The sequence below is a fragment of the Lycorma delicatula genome, chromosome 1 (genome assembly GCF_047948215.1).
Source record: "Lycorma delicatula isolate Av1 chromosome 1, ASM4794821v1, whole genome shotgun sequence".
In the NCBI taxonomy this organism is placed as follows: domain Eukaryota; kingdom Metazoa; phylum Arthropoda; class Insecta; order Hemiptera; family Fulgoridae; genus Lycorma; species Lycorma delicatula.
Window position 1 is genome coordinate 28094935 of NC_134455.1, and position 26302 is coordinate 28121236.

The following is a 26302-nucleotide window of genomic DNA, read 5'->3' on the forward strand; positions in this document are numbered from 1 at the left end:
TAATGTAAAATTTAAACCATAAATAATCTTACAAATAAATTTGTCATTTAAGAATTATATATTTTTAGCATAAATATGCCACATTTATGTTCACAGAAATATTTAAAATAAAATATTTTAAAACGAAATAAAAAAATTAAAATAGTATTTTTCGAACTAAAATTCGTACTTCAAATATAATGCGTGATTGACAAGGAAGACATTTTTTGAGGTATTATTGTCAAAATTACTATTTACACAGAGATAGTATTATCTACATTCACAGTTTAGTGATTTTATATACAGAGGAAAGTATGCACAAAAATGCATTAAACAAAACAGAATAAAGACTAACTGAAAAACTGAAATTTTTCTTTTATTCAGCAACGCCGAGGCTAACGGCTGTACGAATGCTGTGTTGATTACGCTGTGACAAGAATCTTTCAAAATCTAATTTTTTTTTACAAGTCGTGTTTCAGGGAGTGATAAAAACGAATAACTCGCTTTAACTCATTATGAAGTTAGTAAGCTACTGTTCGCACTCTGTACGATGAGGTAAATTGTCAATATATTTTTATTACAGCCTACTCAGTAAAAGCAGATTTAAACACATTACATAAACTTGATTTATAACCAAGGAACATTGCAGTAGAACGATAAAGTAATAAGTAAAAATATAATTATACTAAGAACAGTCATTAAACTATATAATAAGTAAAATAAATTAAAATCAAATGTCGTATGAATGTGAAAATGAAAATGACTACCTGTAAATTTAGTTCTTTTTTGAAATAATATTTAGTCGAGAATTTGACATATCACCAAACACCCGCCGACTGTTAATCCTCTATGCTAAAAAAATATGGCGTTTGTTTGTTGAAAGCATGTCTAACCTCAATTGTTTTGTATTCACAGGTTAGAAGTATTTGTAGGAATTTTTTGTTTGAAACGTAATTATTTTTCTTAAACTGTGAAGAAGAAGAAGTGGTAATTATGCCTCGCTCTAAAAGAGATAAGAAAAGTAAGTTTTTTCCCCTTAAAAGAGCTTTTATCTAATTTGTATGTTGTTTATAGTTTGCAGAGGAAATTTATTTCTGTATTTTATAAGATTCTACAGACTGTCTTGATAGACACATTTGTTTGTTAAAGATTGTAGAGATCTTTTGTTGTACGCCTTTTTTATCTTACAGTTATGATGTATAATTTTTATTTTGTCCAATTGTTTATCCCGACCACCTTGATTAATTATGCAAGATTATTTTCGTGCATTTAGTAGTAAACTAATAACAATTAAAATTAATCACTGCCTTTTGTTGTTTAAATTATTTTATTTTTTAATATGCAGTTTGTGGTATGGTAATAAAATGTAGCCGTAGAAAATTGAATCGCTACTGATAATAAAATCTGAAATTATTACCATACAAGAAGTATTTTATAATACAAGAACCAGTAACAAATATTGATTAAGCAATGCTGCCTCCAACTTGTGAAGTACAACTATCTGACTATTGGCACCTAAGATTTTTAATTAACTGTTGCTGAGCCTGAAATATGTAAAATTAGATTATTTTTAAAACGTATTTCAGATATTAACTGCCAACTTGTTTGTTTACAAAGTTGATTAGTTGTAACAAGTTTATTTTTTACAATGGATTATTAATAATTATCAATTAAGTAATTGCTCAGACGGTACTGGGTACTTGTCGGTTAGTGTCCCACCCAATTTGTTCATCTTCTGTGACTCCATTTTTTTTTCTCAAAAAGTGCCCTTACAAATGTATATAAACTTAAAGAAAACCTCAATTTTTTAAATTGCTTAATCTTTATTACACAAGATTAGTAAGCGTTATTGAGAGATTGTTATGTTGATATTGTATGAAATTCATTACACAGAATTATTAGTTTGGTTATAACGTAACATAACACTTGCTTTGCTCACTAACCTCATCTAATTAACATTAAGTATACAATTTATATATGGTACTTGGGAGAGAAATAATAAGTTTCAAACATTTTCGTATTTTTTTTATCAGTATTAAATAATAAATTAGGCAAGACACTAACAGACAAAAATACATCTTTATGATTGTAGATTGTTTATCAACAAGAATAGATGAAATGGTTCAAGCTGGATTAATATTTTTTGCTGCATTTACATTTCCGTTAACTACTGCACTGTCAGAGTTTAAATTAATTTTATCCAAAGTTGATAAACGCTGTATTTTATAAACAGAAGATGTTTCAATGAACTATATCATTCTGGAGAACATTTTGTATTATAAAAATGGGGTTGTACTTTACAGCAGATCTACTTATTTATTTTGTACTCCTCTAAATTTATTGATAAAAAAATAAAATTTCTCCATTTCATACCTGGTTTTTTTTATTGTTTATAATGTACTTATCAATGTATATATTTCACTCAGTAGAAATATTTTCTGTATTAAAAAATGCAGAATGTTGAAGGTTTTGCATGTTCTTTGGGTTTATAGAGTATAGATACAAAGATTTTACGAAAGCAGAAAGAGAAGAGATTTGCTAGGCTTCAAAAGTGAAGTAGCAAAGCCAGGGCAACAGATGCTGCTTACCAAAAATGAATTACTAGAAGAATAAAATTATATATGTTATACATGGATCTGCAAAACACACAGATTATTGTTTTAAATAAAGAAATTATGATTTTATGGACAAAGTAAATAAAATAAGCCCCCCAAGGGCTGGCCTTCCACCCTTGCTCTCCGGCAGAACACTACCCTATTGGTTGTCTTCCTCATTTTCTGTGAAAGGACTTCTCAAAACCACCTGGAACACCGATCCCAGCCATCCTTAAAGAGAGCACAAATCTCATCATGTCTTCCAGCCTCATGTCTTCCACGCTTGCTCACATCATCTGTTAGATTACATATTACCATCTCAGACTCACCTGTGTTACCTTCCAGCATCCCCCAGGGCACCCAGCAGTAGTGATCCAATAGAAGCCCCACTACCCACTCCCAAGAGCTAACCTTGCCTCATTGCTCATTGGCAGAACACTACCCAATCAATTCTCTTCCTCCATCATCTTCTGAGAAAGAACTTCTCGAAGCAACCTGGAACACAGGTTCCAGCTTTCCCTGGAAGAGAACATAATCTATCTCATTTCGTCTTCTGGGGTGATGTCTTCCCCGAATGGCCTCATAGCTTCCCAACATGGGCAAGCTAGAAATGTGTGCTCCACATCATCCAGAAGATCACAATAGTGACATCTCGAGGTCGATCTTCTCCCTCTAGTTCAGAGATATTTGTTGAACAGTCCACAACCCACATGTCATTGGACCGTCCAGAAATCTGTCTCTCCATACTTCCTATCAATCCATGTCTTGATGTCAGGATCAATCTATGAGTCCAGCGACCAGTTGACGCACCATTCTATCCCTCTTGCCAGCGCATTACCAACTGTGCTAATAACAAGTTATTTAGCTCTTCTCATGGAGAACATCTCCGTACTATCCAATTCAATAGAAAAGCGCAGGATCTGCCTCCGGCCTGTGATGTGCACCATAACTGTCTTTTCGGCTGAGACTGTCAGGCCCCTAGCCTTCATTCACCATACTATACAATTCAGCGCTTCATTGGCATGAATCCTCAGCTCGTGAATATCTCTCCCTGTCACCACAAGAGCGAGATCGTACGTGTTAACGATTAGCTCAACCCCGGAAAGAACATTAATCTCTGAGAGGCTGTCATAGGCCACATTCCACAGCAGGGGGACCAGTAATGATCCCTGGGGCACCCCCTCTCCATAATCACAATGACCTCTTTTTCCATCCTGAGCCATAATCCTCATCTCCATACCTGTCAGGTATTACTGAATCATTCTGACCAAGTAGGGAGGCACTTCCTTGTCAATTAGGCTGTCCAAAATCGTATCCCACATTATAGAATTAAACGTATTTTGGACGTCAGCCAAAATCATTACCAGTATCTGTCTAACGTATCTTATTCCCTCTACCACAGAATTGACTATTTCCATAACTTTTCCAGTCGTTTCCACAGTGGATCAATCCTTCTTGAATTCATACTGTCTCCAGGATAGCCCACCTATTCACTCCAGCGTCCTGGCCAGGAGAGCCTTGAACAACTTGCCCAATGAATTGATTAGAGAAATCAGCCAAAAACCCCTCCCGCCTTCGTAACCGTGATCAGTTTAGCCTCCTTCCATGTCGTAAGAATTTTCTCACTGGCCTGATAGAACAGTTCCAACAACGACAGGGGGGACGCATCCACTACAACTCGCATGATCCCATCAAGTCCCTGGCTTTTGTGTGGCCTGAGTTTACACACAACATATTCCAGCAGCTCCAACATAAAACGAGGGATCTCCTCCACAATCATCTAACATCACCTCCAATTTCCATCCTTTGGAAGTAGATCTTGTAGAACCTCTACCAGTTGTGCCATGGGCAGTCTTCTTTTTTTTTTGGAGGTGGAGGAACCTCATCTAGGGACGCCTAAGCAGGGTTGGGATCGCAAACAGATTCTGCAGGATGTTATTAAGTGCATATGTACACCTGCACACTACCGACTAAAGCTCCACCCCTGGCAATCCTCCCCCATGGAACAGCTACTAGAGCATTACTTCAGGGGGGGTTAATGCCGCCACACACACAATTGGTCACCACAAGGAAACATCAAAGCCATATCATCATGCGCATCACAGAACACAGCACATCACAAAAAGATATCAAACACAGTTCCAACCAAGCACAAACACTTCCACAGGCATACGAGACCTCCTCAAACACACACATACACACGGGTACAGATTCTGCTAACGCAGACACAGACATTGCAAGAACTCAAGTGGAGAGAAACACCAAGCATGAAGGAACTCTCAAAAGAGGCGCCCATCAACCACACATGCACTCGCCATCTACATACACATACACACGCCTAGCAAACATGGACTCAACTCACATACTTACCCATAACAGCCATCAGTCATTGGGCAACACGCTCGAGCACCGGGAATGGAGATTCCACAGCCTCAATGCACCAAGGCGACCCCCACACACTTGCAGGAACCCGCCAGGCACTCAGCTGCAGACCTCTCCAGCCCGGCATCCCCAATGTCTTCTTCTCTGCCAGAACTGCTCCCATAGATGGAGCTTGTCTGTCACCTTCCTAGCATATCGATCCACTGCAGTCCACTCTTTCTCTCCGCTGATTAATATTCACTGATTGTCTTGCGGCTGGAACATATTTCCATAGCCCAGGGTATCTAATAATTACTTTTGCTCTTCCCTGAAACACCATAGGCAGTCTGGGCAAAGCCTTCCCAAACTTATCCATAACTATCTTGTATCTATCATGCATCATGATATCTATCTTGCACTATATGCATCTCCAAAGAGATTTTTGTTTAGCTTATTACATAAATCTAACCACGTTTCTCTTTTAGACCTATGAATGGCCTTCCTCAGAGATTTTCTAGTTTGTCTCAAGCTAGATGCCACCCTCTCACTCACTACTGATACGCCCCATCTCCTGGTATGTATCAGTCTCCTTCTGCATCCTATACATACTTTCCTCAGCTCCTCTATTTCAGTGTTCCACCAGTACACCCTCCTACTTCTTGTTTTGTTACCACTGTTCTCTAGGACGTCAGAACAGGCTTCTATTATAGCACTATGTATTGAATTCTTGTCCATCTTATTCTGATCCAAGATCCTAGTCAGAAATGTCTTCCTGAGCCTCAGTATTTGGGCCTGACTCAGCAGCCATCACCCCCCTTGATCTACATGTACTCTTCCACATCGTTCTGCCTCTGTATGTGTCCTTCAAGAGCACCCAATGTCCACTTCTATACAGCTATGATTGCTGAGCATTTCATTCTCTAAAAGGCGCCACTGAGTCTCACCAGCATAGCACTCTAACAAATGTCAAATCCAATCTGGTCCCATGATCCCCCTGCGGAATTTATACACGCCAAACTCATTGATGCATACCATCCCCAGAGAGGCCATCATCTCATCCAACTGTCTGCCCCACTCACTGCCATCTCCACACCCAGCGTGTGGCTCTTAGCATTAAATTCCCTGCCGATTATAATTGGGCCTCTTGTTTCTAGCTTCTAATGCTCGCCCTTCCAGCATTTCTGAAAACTCCATTAGTGGTATATTAGGGGAAATATAGCTGCCAAAAAGATACCATCCTGCCGCCTCCCCTCAGATGTATCCCCTACCGCCTCCCCAACTGGTGTCAGAGCGCCTTCTATTGACCATTGCAATCGCACAGACCCTACCAGGATCTGTCACTCATATATTATTTTCAACTACTCATTGATTGGGCTCCAAGACTGTCATCACATCTGCATCAGCATACTTGGCAATTGCCCATAACAGATGATGGGACTGCCTTGATCTGTTCGTGTTTACTTGGAACATTCTCAATGTCTGCATTGCGGACTTCCATATCAATGGCCCTTTGCTCCACACTTAAAGGAAGTCGCAGGCTCCCTACAGCCTGCCTTGAAATGTCCCTCTTCTCCACAATTGAAGCAGCTCTTAATCGTGTCGAGACCCTGGCACTTCAAGGCCTTGTGACCAAGGTCCCGACATCAGAAACATCTCTCTAATTCCATATCAAGTCTTGGTAACATATAATATGTAGAGGTTCCATATCTACATGACACTACTCCAACATGCAGGCATTCCTTCCAAACCAACTTCTCCGCCTCTTCCCTATTAATTTGCAGTGAGGCCACCTGCGTACCAGTGTGCAGATCTCAGCCTAAGAGTCTGCTCCACCTCCTCTACATCCAAATTTTCTCTTACGGCCTTGAACATCTCTTCTTTTGTCATGAGGACATTATTATCTCTAATAAAGATTCTCCTAAAGTTTCCTCATGTTATGCCTCAAGGCAATACTGACTCCTTGCACTCCCTCCTGTAACTTTTTCATCATTTTCTCAGGGCCCTCATCCTTTTCATTAACTCTGATCCATAAATTCTCTCCTGGCTCCTTCCTGACCAAGAGGATCTCTCTCTTGCACACCTCCTTGAGTAGCTCCACAAAGGTTTTCTTTCCTTGTTCTGCCACTCTGACCACAAGGGTTTTGGCCGTCTCCGCAGAAGCCTCTAATGGGATCTATCCCATTTGGCTTTCTTTATCACCACTTTCTTCACATAAATACCAGTAGTTCAGTTGGTCCGCCCGCCAGCATATTCCACGATCTTCCTGGTTACTCCTGCCTCCACACCAAAGACAACATACATTGTGGCGTTGAGAAAGATTTCTACTATATTCTTTCTTAACTGGGTAATGTTCCCTACTCCAGTCGTGGAGTCTATCACCAATATGAATATTCTTCTTTCATAGTCCTCCAGTTCTTCTCCCTGGAGAACAGTTGCAGTCTCTCTGCATGCTAATAGCTGGCTCGTTCTCAACTGGCCCACATCAGATGTTTAACCCTCAGAACCATTCTAAAAACTGATTCCGAGAACGTGCTACTAGTCATGCTCAAATCCAAAATGAAGACAACATCCTTCTCATGCTCTCCAAAGATCGAGTCTCCCAATTCAACTGTCCTGATAAACTATTCTTTCTTTCACTTGCCTGCCACGAGAGTATCAATATATTCATTCTTGACCCCCTCTTCCAGCTGGCAAAGCAGTTCATTTCCACTCAAATCAGTCATGGTTTGGCATGCCACCTTTTTGATCTGCTCTATTATCAAAAGGGTTCGTCTCAACAAATGCTCAAAAGGCAGTCACAACTTTAGCCATGTCATCCGCTAACTCCTTCAGTTGTCTCGCCGTATAGCTTTTTTCAGATGCTTAGACAGGGTACCACTTACACTGATAAGTTCTCTAACATACTTTATCAGTTCCCCTTGCGGGATACCTTCTAGTACGTCTTCCGTCCTCAGCCCGACTTTCACGAAAACTGATCTACAGATCAGCTACTCTTCCGACATTCTTTTCTCATCTCGCTAGATGATCCACCCCATCTGTCGCCTTGCTTGCATTCAATTTCCGAGAGCTGTGTGCGATCTTTAGCACCTGCTGCTGCCGGCTACGGCTTCTTTTGCTTATTGTGCTAGCCAGTCACCTCTTATCAATATTCAAACAATAGATTTAGCTCTCTGACCAAAACCCTGTTGTTTGACACCCCACACGCTATATTTTTATACCCGGAAGGAAACAGTCAGGAATGAAAGCGTTTAGGAGATATGCGAAACAGAAAAATCCCCCTTATAATAGTTCCTAAGGACTTAGAATAATTCCACCTACCAAGCAGCAATGAAAAATATTCCAAGTCCTTGTTTACAATATTTGACGATGATGTCACCTTCCTGTTCAAACCAGGCTACGAACTTAGAATAATTTACCTATGTTATGTATGTTAAATCCATCCAACTCCCTATTAAATACTATAGTAAAAAACTAAAAATCATAATAACTCAGTAATCCATTATTCAAAACTCACCAGATTTGATACACATCCATAATAATCCAGTCAACAAAACGGTTCAACAAATCTAAAAACACCAAAAACCAATCCAAAACTTCAAAAATTGAGTGATATGCAACAGAGCAGTATGCAACAAATTTGTGTAGACGTATGATATTTTATTACCGTAAGAAAAAAAAATAGTGTTCAGTCTGTAGCATCCAGACCCCCTTAAATTAAAAAATTTTAAATATTGTGACATTTCTTTTCTTTTTGTGAACCATTCTTTTCATACTTTGTACTACCTTTAATATTCAAAAGGACCTACTTTTAAATATTCGAAAAGACCAGACCTTTTGCAGTATTTATAATATTTAAATTGTTAAAATAAAATATTATTGCTGTATAGATTTGGGATTTCTTGACTTAATGATTACTACCTTATATCCTATTTAAAGTATTTTTTGTTTACATTATTATTCATTATTTTTCAAGTACACTTGAAAATCTCAGTAATGTCAAGAAATCAGGACCAAGCCTTCAATTAATTAAATTGAAATTTATTTACCCTCGTCAAATTTGGAAATAAGTTTAATGTACATTTTTTTCACAACTTTTATATTGATCACAAAAAAAACTCAGTTGTGTAGATCAGCTTTAGTCCCTACTTGTCCCCCCTCAGTATCTTTCAATTTTAAAACTCTGATGGGACTATCATCATCTTCCTCATAAAAAACTGAACATCATCTAACCTTGTATCTTCATATGGTTCAGTTAGCATACTTTGCTAATCTGTCTCACTTAATTGCTTCCAATTCTGATATACAGACATTACACTATTATTTACAATTTATTTTTATAAAAAACAAGCAGTCAGTAAATATAATTTCTCAAAAAGTATTTGATACACTACTCTGGAAATAATTATTTTGGATTCTTTATGTAAATTACACGTAAAATCATAAATTCAAATTTATAAATTGTATTCATGTAAGTTATTAACATATCTTTAAGTGCAGAAAGTGGAAAAAATGTTGAATGGCTGTAACTCAAAAACAAAGTTTTCTGAGCCCTTGTGGGTGAGGTTTTTTCCATGACTTTAATTAGAAGGATATGCCTGTAAAGTTGAGTGAGAATTTTCTGGAAAATAGATAACTGGGGATGCAAGATATAGTAAATGTATTCATATAAAAAGTTTAACACAGAAGAGAAGGAAACTTAAACCATTCAAAGAAAAAGGATTACAGCATGGACAATTCCTGTTTAGCAAATACTTGCTTTATTATTAAACAATACTTGCTAATACTTAGCAAGTATTTGCTAAACAGGCCAAACATCCAATATGTATGTTCTACTTTTATGGAGTGTCCCCCCCCCCTAAAGTTAAATGCATGTAGTTCATCCTGCTTTTTGAGTGTAAAAATCAAGTATTCATTGAGAAAAATTGGTGAAATTTTTTTCCCAAATTCTACTCTCAAAGATAGTGGCCAGTTTTTCTTTACTTAGTCCATTTTTCACAATCATTTTGGTTGTGTAGGTTACTGAAGTACTGCTAAATTAAAAGTTTTTTAAAAAATTTTACCTTCTTAAATAAATACATAACGATTTAAAGTGTTTGCAATTACAGTATTTACGATAAATGTAGTATCATAATTGCCTTGGAATAAATGTTTTGTTTTTTTATTTTATTTTTTAGTTTCACTAACAAAAACAACAAAAAAAGGACTTGGTTTAAAACAGCACTTAATTGAATTAATTAGAAAAGATGTAGAAAGATTTTCACATATATTTGTTTTTGATATTCAAAACATGAGGAATTCTAAGTTAAAAGATGTTAGAGGTTACTGGAAAGATAGCAGGTAATCAAAACATTTTTATTTTTATTTTTTTTAATAATTAAATTTATATTATAGATAGCATTGTTAATATTCAAAAATATTCATAACTCTTGGCTTTAAGGATATTCAAACTTTTAAAGTACTATCAGAAAAATTTCTGTACGTGCTCTCTCCACACTGTCATTGTTTTTGTAAAACGCTTTGATAGCAAATGCACGTTACGCACCACTCCAAGGATCCATGACAACTAAATGGCAGGTTAGGTTAGAGAGTCTGGCGCCACTTATCAAGTGTTACCATTCGCCCACGGCTACCAACACAACTTTCAAAATTTCCCGTTTCTTTGAATCACCTGTACATGTGTGTCTTGAAATAAATTTTTAAAAATTGGAAAAAATTATATACAAAAATATGTAAAAACTTTTCACCCACACATTCTTTAATTATTCTATATTTGTAATTATCCTATATTAAAGATCAGTGTTAGTTAGGAATGTTGTTTTTTTTGGTAGTCATATGTTTTAATATTTATCTCTTGTTCTACAGTTGTTTATTATATCACATTTTGCAGCATTCAAAAACCCATTAAATCACATTTGTTACTGTAATTTATTTTTATTTAATGGATATTGTAATATTTTTTCAAATTTCCAAATAAATCTGCAAGCTTATTAGTATTCAGGTATCATGCCTGTTTATATTTGTTTAATATTTGCTAAAACTAAAAATTAGAACACTTATAAAAAAAAATGATAATATTTTACTATACATATCAAAAAAGGAATAATTTACCTTTGAAAAGTTGTACTTATGAACCACTTGACTGAAAAGTTTAGGTTTTATTCTTATCAAAGCTTGTATTTGTCTTGTCACTTCATTTTTTTGGAAAAAGCATTAAAAATTATAGCAAGTTATGAAAAGAGGTACCCTTTTTATTGGTAGTGTACATTCAGTGTTACCAGTTAGTGAATTGCTGATAATTCAATCCTAAACACTTAGTGAAAATGATTGCTGAAACCTTAACTGCATAATGACATGAGGATTTTTTGTGCCTAATGATTGGTATTGTGAAAATTTGTGATTCAGTTAAAACAGTTTGATCAATGATCATTATTATTACAGTGATAAATTGCAGATTTGATATCAGCTTTTGCAAAATTGACTCATTTAATAAGACACTCATGTTAAAAGATGGTCATTTTTATTAATTGCATTTGCTCTTTGTTCATAATATGGATATAATAGCTATTGGATTCTTAGAATTCTCTAAACACTCTGATAACTTGTTCACGTAATGCAATTCATCTTGTAATAAAATTCTTGCTCTCTAGATTTTCCTTAATATGTTCCAGTATCCTTTCTTGCAACAATAGCATTCTTGTGCTTTGTGGCCTTCCTTGATCATTAGCTTTAGGAAAATTGCTGTCAGAAGGAAAATGAAGAGAAAATCACAACTTTTTTTCATATAACATTTTTTGTTCACTGTGATAAGTAAAATCCAAAAGTGAATAGCCAGGTATACTTTTTTTATACTCTGTGTAATACTTAAGCTAATTTAATATATCTTGGGATTTATGAAATTTTACTTTGTTTATTCTGTTCAGGTTTTTCTTTGGTAAAAACAAAGTGATGGCTCTTGCACTTGGGAAATCACCTGAAGATGAGATTATGGATCAACTATCTCAGTTAACTGTAGAGTTAAAAGGACAATGTGGCCTCCTGTTCACATCAAAACCAAAAGAAGAAGTTATAAAGTCAGTAATTTTTCTTTTTGGAGTACTTCTATTCATAAAAAGTAACCATAACAATTACAAGAAAGTTAGGAAAAATTATTTATTATTACAAAAGGTTTTCTTTTGTTCTCTATGAAGTTATATAGGAAAGGAAAACTAATTAAAACCTTGAACCTTAACGAAACTAAATTTCAACTACTCAGTTTTTAATCATTTGATTTAATTAATGTGAATTTATTGTGTGAATTAAATCAGTCCATTATGTGTTACCTTATCATTAGTTATTCATGCTTAGCATTAATCTTTCCATTAATGAGATACTTTTTTATTATCATTAACTTCATAATATTTGCTTCTTAGATTATGTTAATGTTAAGATTGTATACTGATTTGGATAAGAAAAGTAAAAAATTTGTGAGTAGATGTCTTGCTGCGGGTTTTGTTTTGAGTTTTCGACTGCTTTATTGGGTTATATTTTTGGTTAGTAGGACTGTAACTGTTGGCAAGTGTTTTCCTGAAGTCTTTTTAGTTTTTATGAATTTTGGATATCAGACTTCCTTTTTATGGTGAGTTTTATGTTTTTTAGCCTTCTTGCCAGTTGGCAGTAAGGTTCATTTTCACTTATTATTGATTGTAATAATTATTTACTTGTCTGGAAGGAAAGCAGTTGGCTTAGTTGATAACATTATTATACTGCTGTCTGAACTTTGATAATAGTTTAATTTAATTTTATTTTATGTTGTTTATTTATAAGATACTTGGTATTTATTTTATTATGTGCCAAGATACGCTTGTATCTTGACACCAGAGTCAAGATAAGTAAAGAAGAAGCATTTAAGAAAAGCTCTGAAACAGCTAGATCTCCTTGGGTCACATCGATCTACAAGTCTCATTGATGTCTCGGCGATGGAAATGGAGACTGGAGAGGCGGGGACAGAACGTGGGAAGAAAAGAAGGAGAATACCAAGCTCTGAATTGGAAGGTGAGGAGACTTTGGACATGGTGGTCTTATTAAATGAGGTCAGCACTTTAGTCGAACTCTGTAAAGCCCTTCCTAATGGTAGGAAGAACATAAAGGATGCAGCCTAGAAGGTTTTTCTGCTAACTAAGGATGTAGTAGTGGAAATGAAGGAACTGCATCAGAAGGTGCTTGCAGAGGATAAATGTATACACAAACAGTTAAAGTAGATCTGGAACTGTTGCAGAAGACACCACCAGTACGATGGAGAACTTTCTTGTAGTAGCCTAGCCAGGTATTTACTAAATAAAAGAGGAAGCTGGTCTGCCTGAGGATAGAGGTGAGAGGTAAAAGTGTTCATTTTGAACACTTCATGTGATAGGAAAAGCCCATTCGTTTACCACGTTTGTGCTGTGTCGCCTGGTATAAGGAGGACACTGAATGAGGATAAGTTCCAAGCAGGGGACTTGATTAGAGAGGTCTCAGCGGTGTCTATCCTACATGATGAGGAAGAAATGGAATCAAGAGGCATTAGGTATATCATTCTTGTAAAGGGCTAAGGCTGGGCGATGGTGGAGGTAGTTGTGAAAGGCCTGAACCAGATTGCAAACATAGAGGAGAATAGAATTCTCCTCTGGTAGCCATACCAGGGGGCAGTAGGGCCTCTCGGTAAAAAAGGCACTTGAATTCTGGGCCAGGCAATGTGAAACAGATGTCTCACTATTTTTGTCTGAGGAAGGAGATGGGCATGTATGCAGAGACACAACAAAATCTACTATCGTGGTTTGCTAGCAAGACACCACATTTGCAGACTTGCTGAACGATGTGAAGAAATCTGTTGGAGGGGACTTAGCGGGCAATATATTATCAGTTAGAAAGGGTAGAGGGGATGATTTGGAGATCCACCTCGGCAAAGGACATAAAGCCCTCCAGACACTAAGACAGAAGATCTTGGCATTGTATCATGAGGCTATGGTAGCTGAGAAGAGTACATTGAGAACAGTTGCTGTCCACATAAAAGATATGGACGCAGAAGTCACAGGGGAGGAAGTGCTCGCTGCAGTTAAGAGGACCCTTGGAAATGCTGCACCTGCCAGGCTAACGTTGCTGCGACCTGCTTATGGTCAAATGCAGAATGCAACTGAGATGATGTCATCAAGGGATGCCAACCACCTGACATTGAACAAAAGAAGTTTGATAGGCTGGCAATCATCCTGGATCGAGCTGAGAAAGCCGAACGTGAATTGCCTTTGATGTTGGGAGGCAGGTCACACGGCTGAGCAATGTTAAGATCCAGATAGGTCTAATATTTGTTATAACTGTGGTGGGCTGGGCCACAAGCAAGCTGAGTGTTGAGAACAACAGAAATGTATCACCTTTGGTACATTGGACCATTGGATGGGAGCTCGAGATTGTGGGCCGAACAAGAAATGAAATTCATTCAGCTGAACTCTTAACAGGTGTGCCGCTGCACACAACCTGGTGCTGGGAACCGCTGCAGCCATGAGGAGGATTTTCTCTTGCTTGCTGAACCAAACCGGCGCAAGGTATCAACAGAGGCCTGGATTTTTTATGACAACAGGGATGCCATAATTCGCAATATTTCTGGGCATTGAGCAATATTGGAAATAACCAAGGGGTCTGGTTACATAGCGGTGGAACTGTCAAAAATATTGTCTGCATATTTCTCTCCAAACTGTGGAGATGAAATATTCTATCGGTTCATAAATGACATCAAGAAGTTAGTAAGGAACTCTGCAAGACCAGTTCCATTAGCTGATCTCAATGTGGAATGCATTGAGTCAGTTGGCATCAGATCAACCAGAAGGGAATACACATTGGCCTCCATGTTGGGAGCTATGGTCGTTCTCAATCGTCAGACAGCTTCCACGTATGTCAGTAGGGGAGCCAGTTCTGCAGTAGATATAATAGCCATATTGGAGAGTCTTTGCCAAAGAATACAACACTGGAGAATGAATTTATTTCAAATCATAAGGCTTAAGGTGAAGATTACCTTCACCTTTTCCAAGCAGTTAATCAGGTGGAACCCCCAGGGTAGGACAGTGGAGACCTACGGTCACTCAAACAACAAGAGTCGTGGATGCGGCATTCACTGTGTTGACCTCACTTCAAGAAGCACGTACAGCAGGAAACCACAGGGGAATCGTTTACACAAAAGCATCCATTGGTGGTCTGCTCCCATCGCTAGCTTAAGAGCCAAGGTTAATTTCGCAAAAAGACGCCTCCTAATAGCTAGGCGCCAACAAGATGGACAGATTGGAATATTGAATGATTGCTACTGCTCTGCAAAGAAACAATTTAATGCAACAATAAAGAAGGCAAAAAAGGATGCCTGGGTCAAGATCCTAGATGAACTTGAAAATGATCCATGGGGAGGGCCTATCAGTTGGTGAGAAAGCGTTTTGGTAGATCTTTTTCCCGTCTGTCCAGGGGGCAGGCCGTCCGGGCTGTTAAGGAACTATTCCCATGCCAGCAGGAGGCTTGGGATTGAAGAACATGTGTTCTCCAGAATAGATTTGTTGTTGGGGAGCTGAGTTGGTTGGCAAAGTGAATTAACGGTAAAAAAAGTCCAGGACCTAACGCTATCCCAGCTGCAATTGTCAAGAGCTTTATGGAGGTGCACCCTTGGATGGTGTTAGATGTGATGAATAGCGTACTTCATGGGTGCAACTTTCCAGAATGTTGTAAACAGGCAAGGACTGTGCTCATTCCCAAGCCAGGTGCAAAAGTTACAGAGAGTAACAAGTTTAGGCCAATCTGCCTTTTAAACATATTTGGCAAATTTTATGAGAGTTTTCTGGCAGAGCATTTACGTGCTGAGGTTGAGACTTCTGGAGACTTCTCCCCCAATCAGTTTAGTCTTGTGCGGGTGGGGATCAATACAGATGCCATTAGAAACGTTTCTGGATTGGGTGCGAAATTGTTCTCCGAACTCCTGGCGCATGAGGAGGATACCTTTAATCATCCTCCTTAATGTCAGGGACGCTTTTAATAGCCTTCCTTGGTCTGCGGCGATTGAGGCACTAAGGACATGTGGAATTAGTGAGTATCTTGTAGCTTCCATTAACAACTGTCTGCATGACAGACAACTGGAGCTGGACACGGAAGAGGGGATTATGCAGTTTGAGACATATGGAAGTGTTCCACAGGGCTCTGTTCTGGGACTAGTATTTGAGGGCTAGTATTCTGGGAACTTCTCATTTGAGGGCCTCTTGCGCACTGAATTTCATGGCAATGTTCGATTAAAGGCCTGTGTGGATGATCAAGCCGTGCTGATAACAAAAAGCAGAAGAGCAGAAGAGGAGGTTGAAGTACTAGTGAACCAAGCTGTAGAACAAATCAGTGACTAGCTCCTTGCAAGAAAACTATCGCTTGCCCCTGAAAAAATCATCATTGGTGATGACTGGAAGATGGAGACTGCGGGATATTGTTATCTCAATAGATGGAGTCAGGATGGCCACAAAAAGGTATGTTAAGTACCTTGGCATATGGCTGGAAAAGAGCGATACCTTTAATGCCCATGAGAGGAAGGTAACATTGAAAGTGGAGTCCATCTTGATTTGCTTGAGCAGACTTCTAAAGAGCAGGACTGGCCCCAAGCAAAACAAAAGGAGGTCAATATTGTCAGTGATTACATCCATACTCCTGTACGCGGTGCCACCCTGGAGGGAGGCCTTCACTAAAAAGAAAATAGTGAAGAGACTCACTGCCCTGCAACAAAGGGCAGCTGTCAAGATAGTCTCTGCATACCACACGGTATCCAACATGGTTATTGCAAGCATCTACCTTGTCCACCTTCGGGTTACTCAGCTGATAAGAAGATATGAAGGTATGGCCGCATCGGAAGCCAAACGACTCACCATTGAGGAATGGTAACTGGAGTGGGAGGGAATGCCCCAACCAAGAGAAGCATGGACTAGGCACCTAATACAGAGGATGGATCTGGAGAGGGTAATGGCGAGGAAGATTTCTATCTCACTCAGTTCGTTTCTGGACATGGAGCATTTGCAGCATATCTACCTCGGTTCTACATGAGAAGATCTTCCCAATGCTTCTACTGCAGTCACATTGATACCATGGAGCACACATTTTTTAACTGTTGTAGGTGGATACATGTCAGGATGCAATTCATCCTGGAGGGGTTGACTCCAGATAACAACATTGATTACATGCTTAAAGGTTCTATGGAGTGGAATACCATGGCGAAGTTTGTAGTGGTGGTATTAAGAAGAAAGGAATCTGACCTTAGACAGTGGGGCGATTTCTAACAGCATCTAAAGATAGCGGAGTACTACAGGATATGAACTTCCATGTAAAGTCCTGAGTATCAGGTGGATCGGTAGGCGTGGGAGGAAGGACAGCCCCCTACAGAGCTGTTGTTTGTCCACGCTTGAAGGGATAGGTGATGGGGACTGGCTTCCTCAAGCCTGCAGGCACCCCCCTGGACTGAGCTGCAAAATGATTAATTGCAGTACCAGCCTCAGGAGGGGGGAGTACAGCGAGAAGGGTGTTTTAGTCAGTAGAGTGCAGGAATACCCAGGCTCTTAACATCATCCAGCCGAACCTGTGTGATTCAGACACTGCCTAAGTCTGCTCAGGTATGCGTAAATGGCATTTTTTCATCCGTTACACACAAAAAAAAGATTGTATACTGAGTGATCCATATCTGGGCTCAAAGCATATTTTTTTATTTACTATATATTGTTCAATGGAAATTTTAGTTACTGTTACAAATAATGCTAAAATTGTCCTCCATTTCTTAATTGTTGAAAAATCTACTTGACACATATTTGCAGTTATTTACTTCTTAGCATTAGTTGAGAATCGTTTACATCAATTATGTCTTTTTATAAGTCTTGGATTACTGCAGTACACCTTATTCTTAGATTGCATCTCAAAAGAAATTTGGGGAAGGCAAACATGAAATTAGATTAGATCGATTTTCTGTGATCTCTGAAATTTTGAACATTGTTCATTGAATATGTTGTATATTCCATGTCTTGTTGAAACCAGCAATAGTTTCAGATACTAGTTAATAATTTATTAACATGAAGTATGGTTATAATTTTATTTAAAGTCCCTCTATGTATATATGCAACAGTTTTGTAAAAAGAAAAACTTGGTCTAACAATTCACTGTAAATTGGCATACCACTTTTCAACTTCTACCAGGTGTTGCAATGTGTATCCTGGTAAAAGCAGCAGTCATGGTGCAGGTGTAAAAAAAATTGAATAACTATTAACATATCCATTTAAATAAAATCAATTGATATCACACAAAAAAAAACAGTAATATTAAGTTCATGAATTATATTGCAAGTAAATTTCTTTCTACTCACAGTTGATGAAATACTTTTCTTAATTCAAAGGTAATAATAGTTCTTTATGTAAAGAACTTCAATGAAGTCATTTATGGAAGCAGTAAGCTACATTACTCAGCAAGCTGTGTTATTTTTATAACTAACATTTAAAACTTTACAATCCAGGGAATTGTTAAATTCCTGAAGTTATCTGAATCATTATGTAGCAGTAATGCAAAATTTTTTATAACAGTTTTTTTGAGTATATTGTGAATAGCGTATGTTAAGTCAGTCTTAAAACTGAATATTTTTATTATTTTTACTATTAGCTCAATAATAATTGATTGTTTTTTCTGGAGGTTTAAGTTAAATGAGTAGAAAATTATTTCTTTATCAGCTAGGTTCATTTACAAGATCTGTTCAGTCAATAACCAAACATTTTTAATTACACACCAACAGAGATATTTAGTGACATGCAATTGGTAGCATTGTGTTCCACATAGCCTCCTCTATAACCACATGTTCTTGGATTGTTAATATCTCCGTTAGTTTTTATGTTGTTGAATTCAACATGCAGTGAGTGCAACATGTTTAAGTGTTAGTAGTGATTTTTATAATGTGCCATTTTCAGAAGCAACAATACAACATAAAATTTTGTGTGAAATGGGAAAAGTTTGGCAGAAACATTACCACTTTTGAAACAGCTTATGGAGATGATGCTCTGGGTCCTATACAATGTTATGAATAGTTTTCATTTCAATGTAGAAGTTCTCATTAGTCAAATGAAGATGACCCTTGACCAGCAAGGCCTTCAGTTTCAACTAATGACACCCACGTTCAGAAAATTAATGATCTGATATGTGCAAATCACCGATTGACTGACAGAGAACTTGCAGAAGTGGTAATATGGCACAATTGGATTGTGCCATAATATTTTTACTGAAAAATTGAATGTGCATCGAGTTGCAGCAAAGTTTGTTCCTCATTTGATGACCAACAGCATAAAGAACAAGTGGACGTTTGTGGGCAACTTCTTGAACAAGCCAATGACGATGAAACATTCATGCAAAAGATCATAACTGGAAATAAAAGTTGGGTTTACTGCTATGACATTGAGACAAAACTTCAATCATCACAATGGATTGGCAAAGGATCTCCATGCCCTAAGAAAGCACGTACGTCAGTCTCGGTTAAATGTCAAAATTATATGCTCTCTGTTTTTTTTTTTTTTTATTTTAATGGAATTGTATATTTTGAATTCTTGCCTCAAGGTGAAACATGAACCATGCGTACTATCAAGGTGTTTTACAACAGTTACATGAAAAATTCCGTAAAAATAGAGCAGAATTGTGGTGAAGCAATTCGTTCCTTTTCAGAGTGGGCGTGACAATGTGCCCATGCACTGAGCTTTGTCAATTCATCAGTTTTGTGCCAAAAATCAGGTGACTGCCCTCCTTCAACCTCCCTACTCGCTAGACCTGGCTCCTTGTGATTTTTTCTTATTTCCAAAATTAAAATCTGTGATGAAAGGACACCATTTTGATAACATTGAAACAAATGCGTCACAGACCTTTCAAGGCCTTTCAAATGAAGCTATCCAGGACGGTTTTACAAAGAGAAAACATCACTGGGAAAAGTGTGTGAATGGGGAGGGGACAAGGACAAATAAATCTGTAAAATTAATAATAAAGATTAAAAAAATTAAGTTTGGTTAGTTTCTGAACAGACCTTGTATGTAAATTAGAACATTTTTATTAGTATTTTACTCTTAGGATAACAAATGATAATGAAGTTTCCATCCTTGTTAGGTGGTTTAAACAATATGAAGAAAGAGACTATGCAAAATCAGGTTTTATTGCTACAGATACTGTTCATCTTGATGAAGGTCCATTACCTGATTTTCCTCATTCAATAGAACCACATTTAAGGCAGCTTGGATTGCCAACAAGTTTACAACGTGGTGTAGTCACTCTTGTGAAAGAACATACTGTTTGTAATGTAGGTGATATTCTTACTCCAGAGCAAGCAAGAATATTGGTGAGTAATCATAATCATATTGAACATTGCAAGAGTGGTTTGTTTTCTAAAAGAAATCAAACCACTCATTCATTCAGTTAGAATTATGTTTATTTTTTAATATATTTTTTTACGCCATTGATGTTCACGGGTCATTATAACACTTTTATAGAATGAGTTCAAAATAGCCATGTACAACAGCATCAACCTCTTCACTGTCACCAGGAATGTTTTTTCTCTTAGGTATTTTTTTTTGTGTTCAGTAAGAGATGAAAATCACAGGGACTCAAATTTACTAAGTGGGACAGATGTGGATTCAATTTAAATCTCAATTTACCCATTACAGTTACTGAAATGTAAACTTTGTATTACCTTGGTGAATGAGCACTCTCTTCTTGGTCAGTTAAGATCTTGTTTACTTGATTGTACAGGGACTAGCAGAAAAACCAAATGGTTTTGAATCAGACTGTACATCTTGCCTATTGAGTGGGGAACATCAGACCAATTGCATTGTACACCTTGCTCCATACCATTTCAGTAGCAATGGATTCCTGAAACAAACAACATCGCGCATTTGTTATAAAAATATATTTTAACTTGGGCTGTTCTTTAGTCAAAACTCAGCATTTGTTTCATACAAAGTTTGGGGTTGGTAGGCACACAATTTTAGAGAAACATTTTTTTCATATTTAAAAAGGAAACCCGCAGTTCATCCATGCACTATTTGTACTCTTAAATATTGAAGCTTTGCATAATCAGGAGTCCATGTCGCCCTGCCACAACGCGTCATTTTGCTTCGCATATCAGATCATAGAGTTTATAGGATGCTGCTTATGGATCTTCATTTTCATCCAAATAAGATTGTAGCAGTTCAAGAATTAAGTGAACATGATTTTCAAAACCGAAAAGACTGTGCCAGTTTAATTATGAATATTCTTCCTAATGACACAATCATCATAATATCAGATGAGAACTTTCACCTTTCTGGTTGTGTGAACAAACAAAATTTCTGGTATTGGGTAGCAGAAAATCTTCATAAGCTTCATGATTGGCCACTTCATTGTAAATGTGTAACAGTGGTTAAATTCGGATTGATATGTTCATATTTTTATGAAAAGAATGGTCGAGCAGATTCGGTTACTTCAGTTTGTTACGCGTAAATGCTGAAATCAATGGAAATTAGAAGAATAGGTTTGCTGTGAAAACTTTGTATAACATTAATGTAGGCTACCTGAAAAATGTAATAGAATAATAGCTTTTCAGGATTTCAATGTAGATAGTAAAAATACTATTCTATCCACTTTAAAAATTATGGTTTATTTATTTCGGTTTTAAGCAACTACAGGCTAACTATCAGTTGCAGCCACAAATGAGAAACAAATTTTTGCACTGTTTGAAAAATACCAAGCTGACAGGATTCTTGTAAAGATTCTTTGAAACTATTATTCTATTACATTTTTCAGATAGCCTATATTGTTACTCAAAGTTTTCAGTAAACCTATACCAATCTCAGTTTTGGAGAGCAATTTGTCCTCCATAGTTTGTAATAACACTTTGTTTTTAGATGTATCTTGTAACATAAGAAGTTTGTATGTTTAACAAATTTAGTTGACCATTAAGATCATATACAAAACAATGAGTCACATTTATAATCACGTCATGGATATTAAATAAAAACTTGTTATCTATAAGATGTTGGAATTAGAATTCAGAGAACTATAAAAAAAATTGCAAATTTTTTTATTGCTCTGGTTGTTTCAGCTTAGCAGTTTTAACAAAATTAAAACAGGTGGAATATAATCTGTTAGTACGATCAAAAGAAAATGAGTCTTATTTCAAATAAAATTACGTAGGCTTGCTTATTATAATACAGTAATTTGTCCTGTTAGGAAAAACCAGCTTAAAAACAAGAATCCAAGAAATGAATGGCTATCTGCAGTTTCTGAATGTAAGAGAAAACAGAAAAAGAAGATAATATTTAATGAAAATAAATGTGAACCGCTGAGGATAAAAAAAAATTTTTTTAAAGAAAGTAAAAAGAATAAAAATCAAAAGATTTAAAAACAATGCCAGTTCGTAAATAAGTAATGCAGTAAGTAATAATTAAGAAAGTGTTGTCAATTGAGGAAACTAGAAGTTAAAAGTGAATGGTGTTTAATTTAATATTTCGTTTTTCAAATTATTCTACAAATCAAGTCACATAAAGTACATTCAGTAGTTAGTTCCAAAATATTAACTTGTGTAGATGAAATGTTAATTATGGTCCTAAATTTTCCAAAATAAAATTATAAACATGAACAAGTAATTCTGAATACAGATGTTACAACATAAGATCCAGTAATATAAATTTGTTAGAGGTGGTATTTTTGTAGAAACATACAATTAATTATTCAACATCTCATTCACTGTTATTTATAACCTATTATTCACTATAACAAATTAGTATAAAATTAATATTTATTTCTTAGTATTAATACATTTTGTGTGCTAGTGATATTTATAAATCTGACTTTGTAATCTTTTTAAAAGTAAATGTGACACAACAAAATAATATCGCCATCGATCATGATAGGTAATAATGCAGTACCAAAGACATCACTAATTCTTAGATGATGTGATTGATCATAATCTATCATTGTAGATTACATCTGTAAAATAATTAGTAAGATGTCGGTTGGGCAATGATAAAATTATGACAGTAACATATTGTTGCATGTTCATAGCTCGATCAGGATACTGAGAGATTGGCAATTGAAAATGTTATATAATTACAATTTATTAGTTTAAAAACATAAGTAAAAAAAAAGAAAAATCAATAACAATAATATTGACAGTAGTAATAATAATAGTAAACAACAGTAATAAAACAAATAATAAAAATAATCATAACCACAATAAAAGCAATAATAATAACAATAACAAACACTGATTACATACAAAACAGAATTTAAAGTAATCCTCAGGATTTATTCACGGGTAGATAAATAATGAAAATCAGAATTCACTCCCATTTACAAAAGACATTGGCATGACCATTAATCTTAACACTTTTAACAACACTAATCTTGTATTAACAACAATGTTCCAATAGTTAAGACAAGTATAAAGTTCTTTACTGCAAATACATTTGCTGTTCACAAATAAATCTACCCTAACAATCTATGAATGAAATTTAGTACATTATCTCTTTCACTTATAGTCTAACAGTAACTCAAAGAACCATTTTTTGTTTTCATGTACTGGAATTACTTGTAACGCATCAAAGTAAATTCGCTCCTTCACTGACTGACATCTCACAGAACTCTCCTGGCAGACTCACATCATTACGTCTCACTTACACTGATCTCAACTGGTCTCCCCTGGAGTATTTATACTCCTATCCTCTTTACCTGTTGAACTGGACCCAACTCGAAGCATGAGAATGATCATCTACCCTCACAAATTCCCATGAAATTTCTACCCTGGTCCAGTAACTCTTCTCACAGAACAATATCTGTTTAGATGTGTCAGTGGACAGTATTACAAAAGACAGTTGTTAAACGGACCTGTTACCTTTACTAAAAGGTTTTCTTTTAGCCCCTTTCTGGATTCTTCCCATTATTATATTTTCTACTACTTTCTTCTTAATTGGTTGGAATGTGTTACTCGATTTACTCTATTATGCCAGTCTTGTTACAGTATTATAGACTTATAACATCATGTTCAGTACATAACTACTTTTTTTTTTTAACCGCTTTCTAAAAATATTTTTTTACTAAAGAAGAAAGGGAAAAATGAAATGTGAAACCTATATACAGTCTTTAAAAGACATGCAATTTAAGGATATTCCTTCATTATTTTTTTATTAAGTAGTAATCTCTAATAGGTAAAGAGATTTGTGCACTCAAAAATTATGAAAAAAGAGATTGAACAAGTTTCTGTAAATTTATAGAACCACTTTAAATGAATGTAGGCCATCTTATATAGGGTCAAAGTTGATGGAGAAGTTAGCCTACGATATAAACTAATGTTAATACAAAAATTCTTTTAAAAATAAAGCAGTTTTTAGTCCAGAAATACTTATTTTCTATTGAAGAATCCTTTTCCCTTCCCCACCCCCCAATACTGAGTAGTGTGTAGTATATTTGTAGGTTTGGATTACGTTTTAAGTAACTTCTGAGTCACAAAGTGTCCCATCCACTCGCCCTGGCTGCTATTTCAGTGGATGATTTGTTTTTCAGTGTAGTTATAGATGAAACCATTTTGTTTTCTAACCGACTGATAATTTTTAAAAAGGCTGTTGTCACTTAACCTGTTTTCCTTAGCTCAATAATGTCGCATCTGATGCTTTCTGAAGAATGTACATGGTTTATTTGGTCAAAGTTTTGTCTAAACATTGTATTGCATAAGATTACACTTTCAATGAATGAACAGCTTGTTAATTCAATATTTATGTGTGTGAACACTTTTGGTTTCAGATTTTGATTTTGTATTCAAATTAATCATGTTAGAGGATTACAGAAATACACAAATGGCCGTGACAACTGTCAGGTTCATGTTATGGTCAAAAAAATTAAAATTTTGTAAACATTACGCAATAATGGTGTAAGCTATCAAGTTGGTTCAAATGCACTAATGTAAGGTTTACTAAAATGCATAAAAAATATAATTATCAATTGTGTAAATCAAGTTTAAGACTCCAAAGTGGCAGGAAAAGTAACTTTTTAATCATTTTAAAAAAAATTGCCATAAAACTGCCAAAACACAAGATAAATAAATTACATTAATTTAGCATGTGAAGTGTAATTAGAAGTTAAAGATAATAACTTAGAAATGAATTGATAATTGAAAGAATGGTAATAATAATTAGAATGTTCTTTTGGGAAAGTCTTACTAGACTTTTTGTCGATAACTGGTTACATTTGAGTTTCTCAAGCTACTCACTTTTTAATTTAATTAGATTTTATTTGTCCCTGTGCTCAGCTTGTGACTAACTTACCTTGAATTGAGGAGTGATATTTATCCCTTGCAATGTGTAGAATAACATTTTTGTGTGCATGGTTAATTAAATCAGTTTTTAGTCTTCATTTTTGTCATTAAAAGAAGAGGAAAGAACAAAAAATAGCAATAAATATATAATTTATAGCTATTCTCCATGGTAGAGTGATACAATCAATCATTGTGAAAGAGAGAATGAGTGAGCCAAGACAGCTGCTGCATGTTGTAGGTATTAGGATATACCTACTACAGAAATTAGATATGTATGATTGTGCCACACATTGAGTAAGACTGTTCACATTGCTCATGAATATCGTGTTTTTGATCAAGGAACTCCATACCGATACTGAACAGAAAGTTTCTGTTCACCTCCTAATTATGTAATGAAACTATATTAGATTAGTGTTATCTGGACAAAATAAAGATCATTGAATTTTTTGGTACATTCTTAAGCAATACACTAATACTGTATTTAGTAATAATTAAAGTTTAATTAGTATAAATGAGTATTATATCTGTTAATCTTACTTTATTATGCTAATTATTATTCAAATAGGTTATTTTAAAATTATTATTCAAATAGACTATTTTAATTTTGCATGGTCTGTGTGCGCGTTTGTTTCAATAATATTTACTAATAGGATAAGTTGGTTAAAATGCAGGTAACTGAAATGCAATGCTTAAATATTTAATGGTGATCTGATGTGATGTCCATTCATTTTTTTGGCATAGGGTTTGTAATATATATTAATATTTTGTAATTTGCATTACATTTGTTTCAGAAATTGTTAGGAAATCAAATGGCAGTGTTTAAATTAAAATTACGATGTATGTGGTCAAATGGAACTTTTGAAAAATTCAAAGTAAAGAAATTAAGTAAAAAGAAGACTATTAAAACAAAAAGTGAGGGTGTTGAAGATGTAGAAATGGCTGTAGTGTGAATATTTTTATAAATATTAAGTTATTTATACCACACAATGTTTTAATTGTTGTCATGTATACATTCTGTTACATTGTAAATTATGAAAAATAAATATTTTAATTTGTA

At 35.7% G+C, this 26302-nt stretch overlaps 1 protein-coding gene across 2 annotated transcripts; it reads left to right on the plus strand.

Moving 5' to 3' along the window:
* The first annotated feature begins 376 nt into the window (after positions 1 to 376).
* On the plus strand, positions 377 to 26302 carry RpLP0-like (ribosomal protein LP0-like). 2 transcript variants are annotated; one of them, XM_075382095.1, is made up of 5 exons: positions 377 to 534; positions 10109 to 10271; positions 11855 to 12004; positions 20070 to 20298; positions 26037 to 26302. In XM_075382095.1, the coding sequence occupies exons 2-5, from the start codon at positions 10222 to 10224 to the stop codon at positions 26193 to 26195; spliced, it is 588 nt and encodes a 195-aa protein (XP_075238210.1). In that variant the 5' UTR covers positions 377 to 534; positions 10109 to 10221; the 3' UTR covers positions 26196 to 26302. The 2 variants fall into 2 exon arrangements, with proteins under 2 accessions (XP_075238210.1, XP_075238200.1); XM_075382085.1 differs by lacking the exon at positions 377 to 534 and adding an exon at positions 809 to 1000.

Excerpts from the sequence above, each read along its gene's own strand:
- RpLP0-like (XM_075382085.1), top strand. The coding sequence starts at position 973 with ATGCCTCGCTCTAAAAGAGATAAGAAAA. Across the intron at positions 10,272-11,854 it reads GGTTACTGGAAAGATAGCAG|GTTTTTCTTTGGTAAAAACA; the intron begins GTAATCAAAACA and ends TATTCTGTTCAG. Across the intron at positions 12,005-20,069 it reads CCAAAAGAAGAAGTTATAAA|GTGGTTTAAACAATATGAAG; the intron begins GTCAGTAATTTT and ends CATCCTTGTTAG.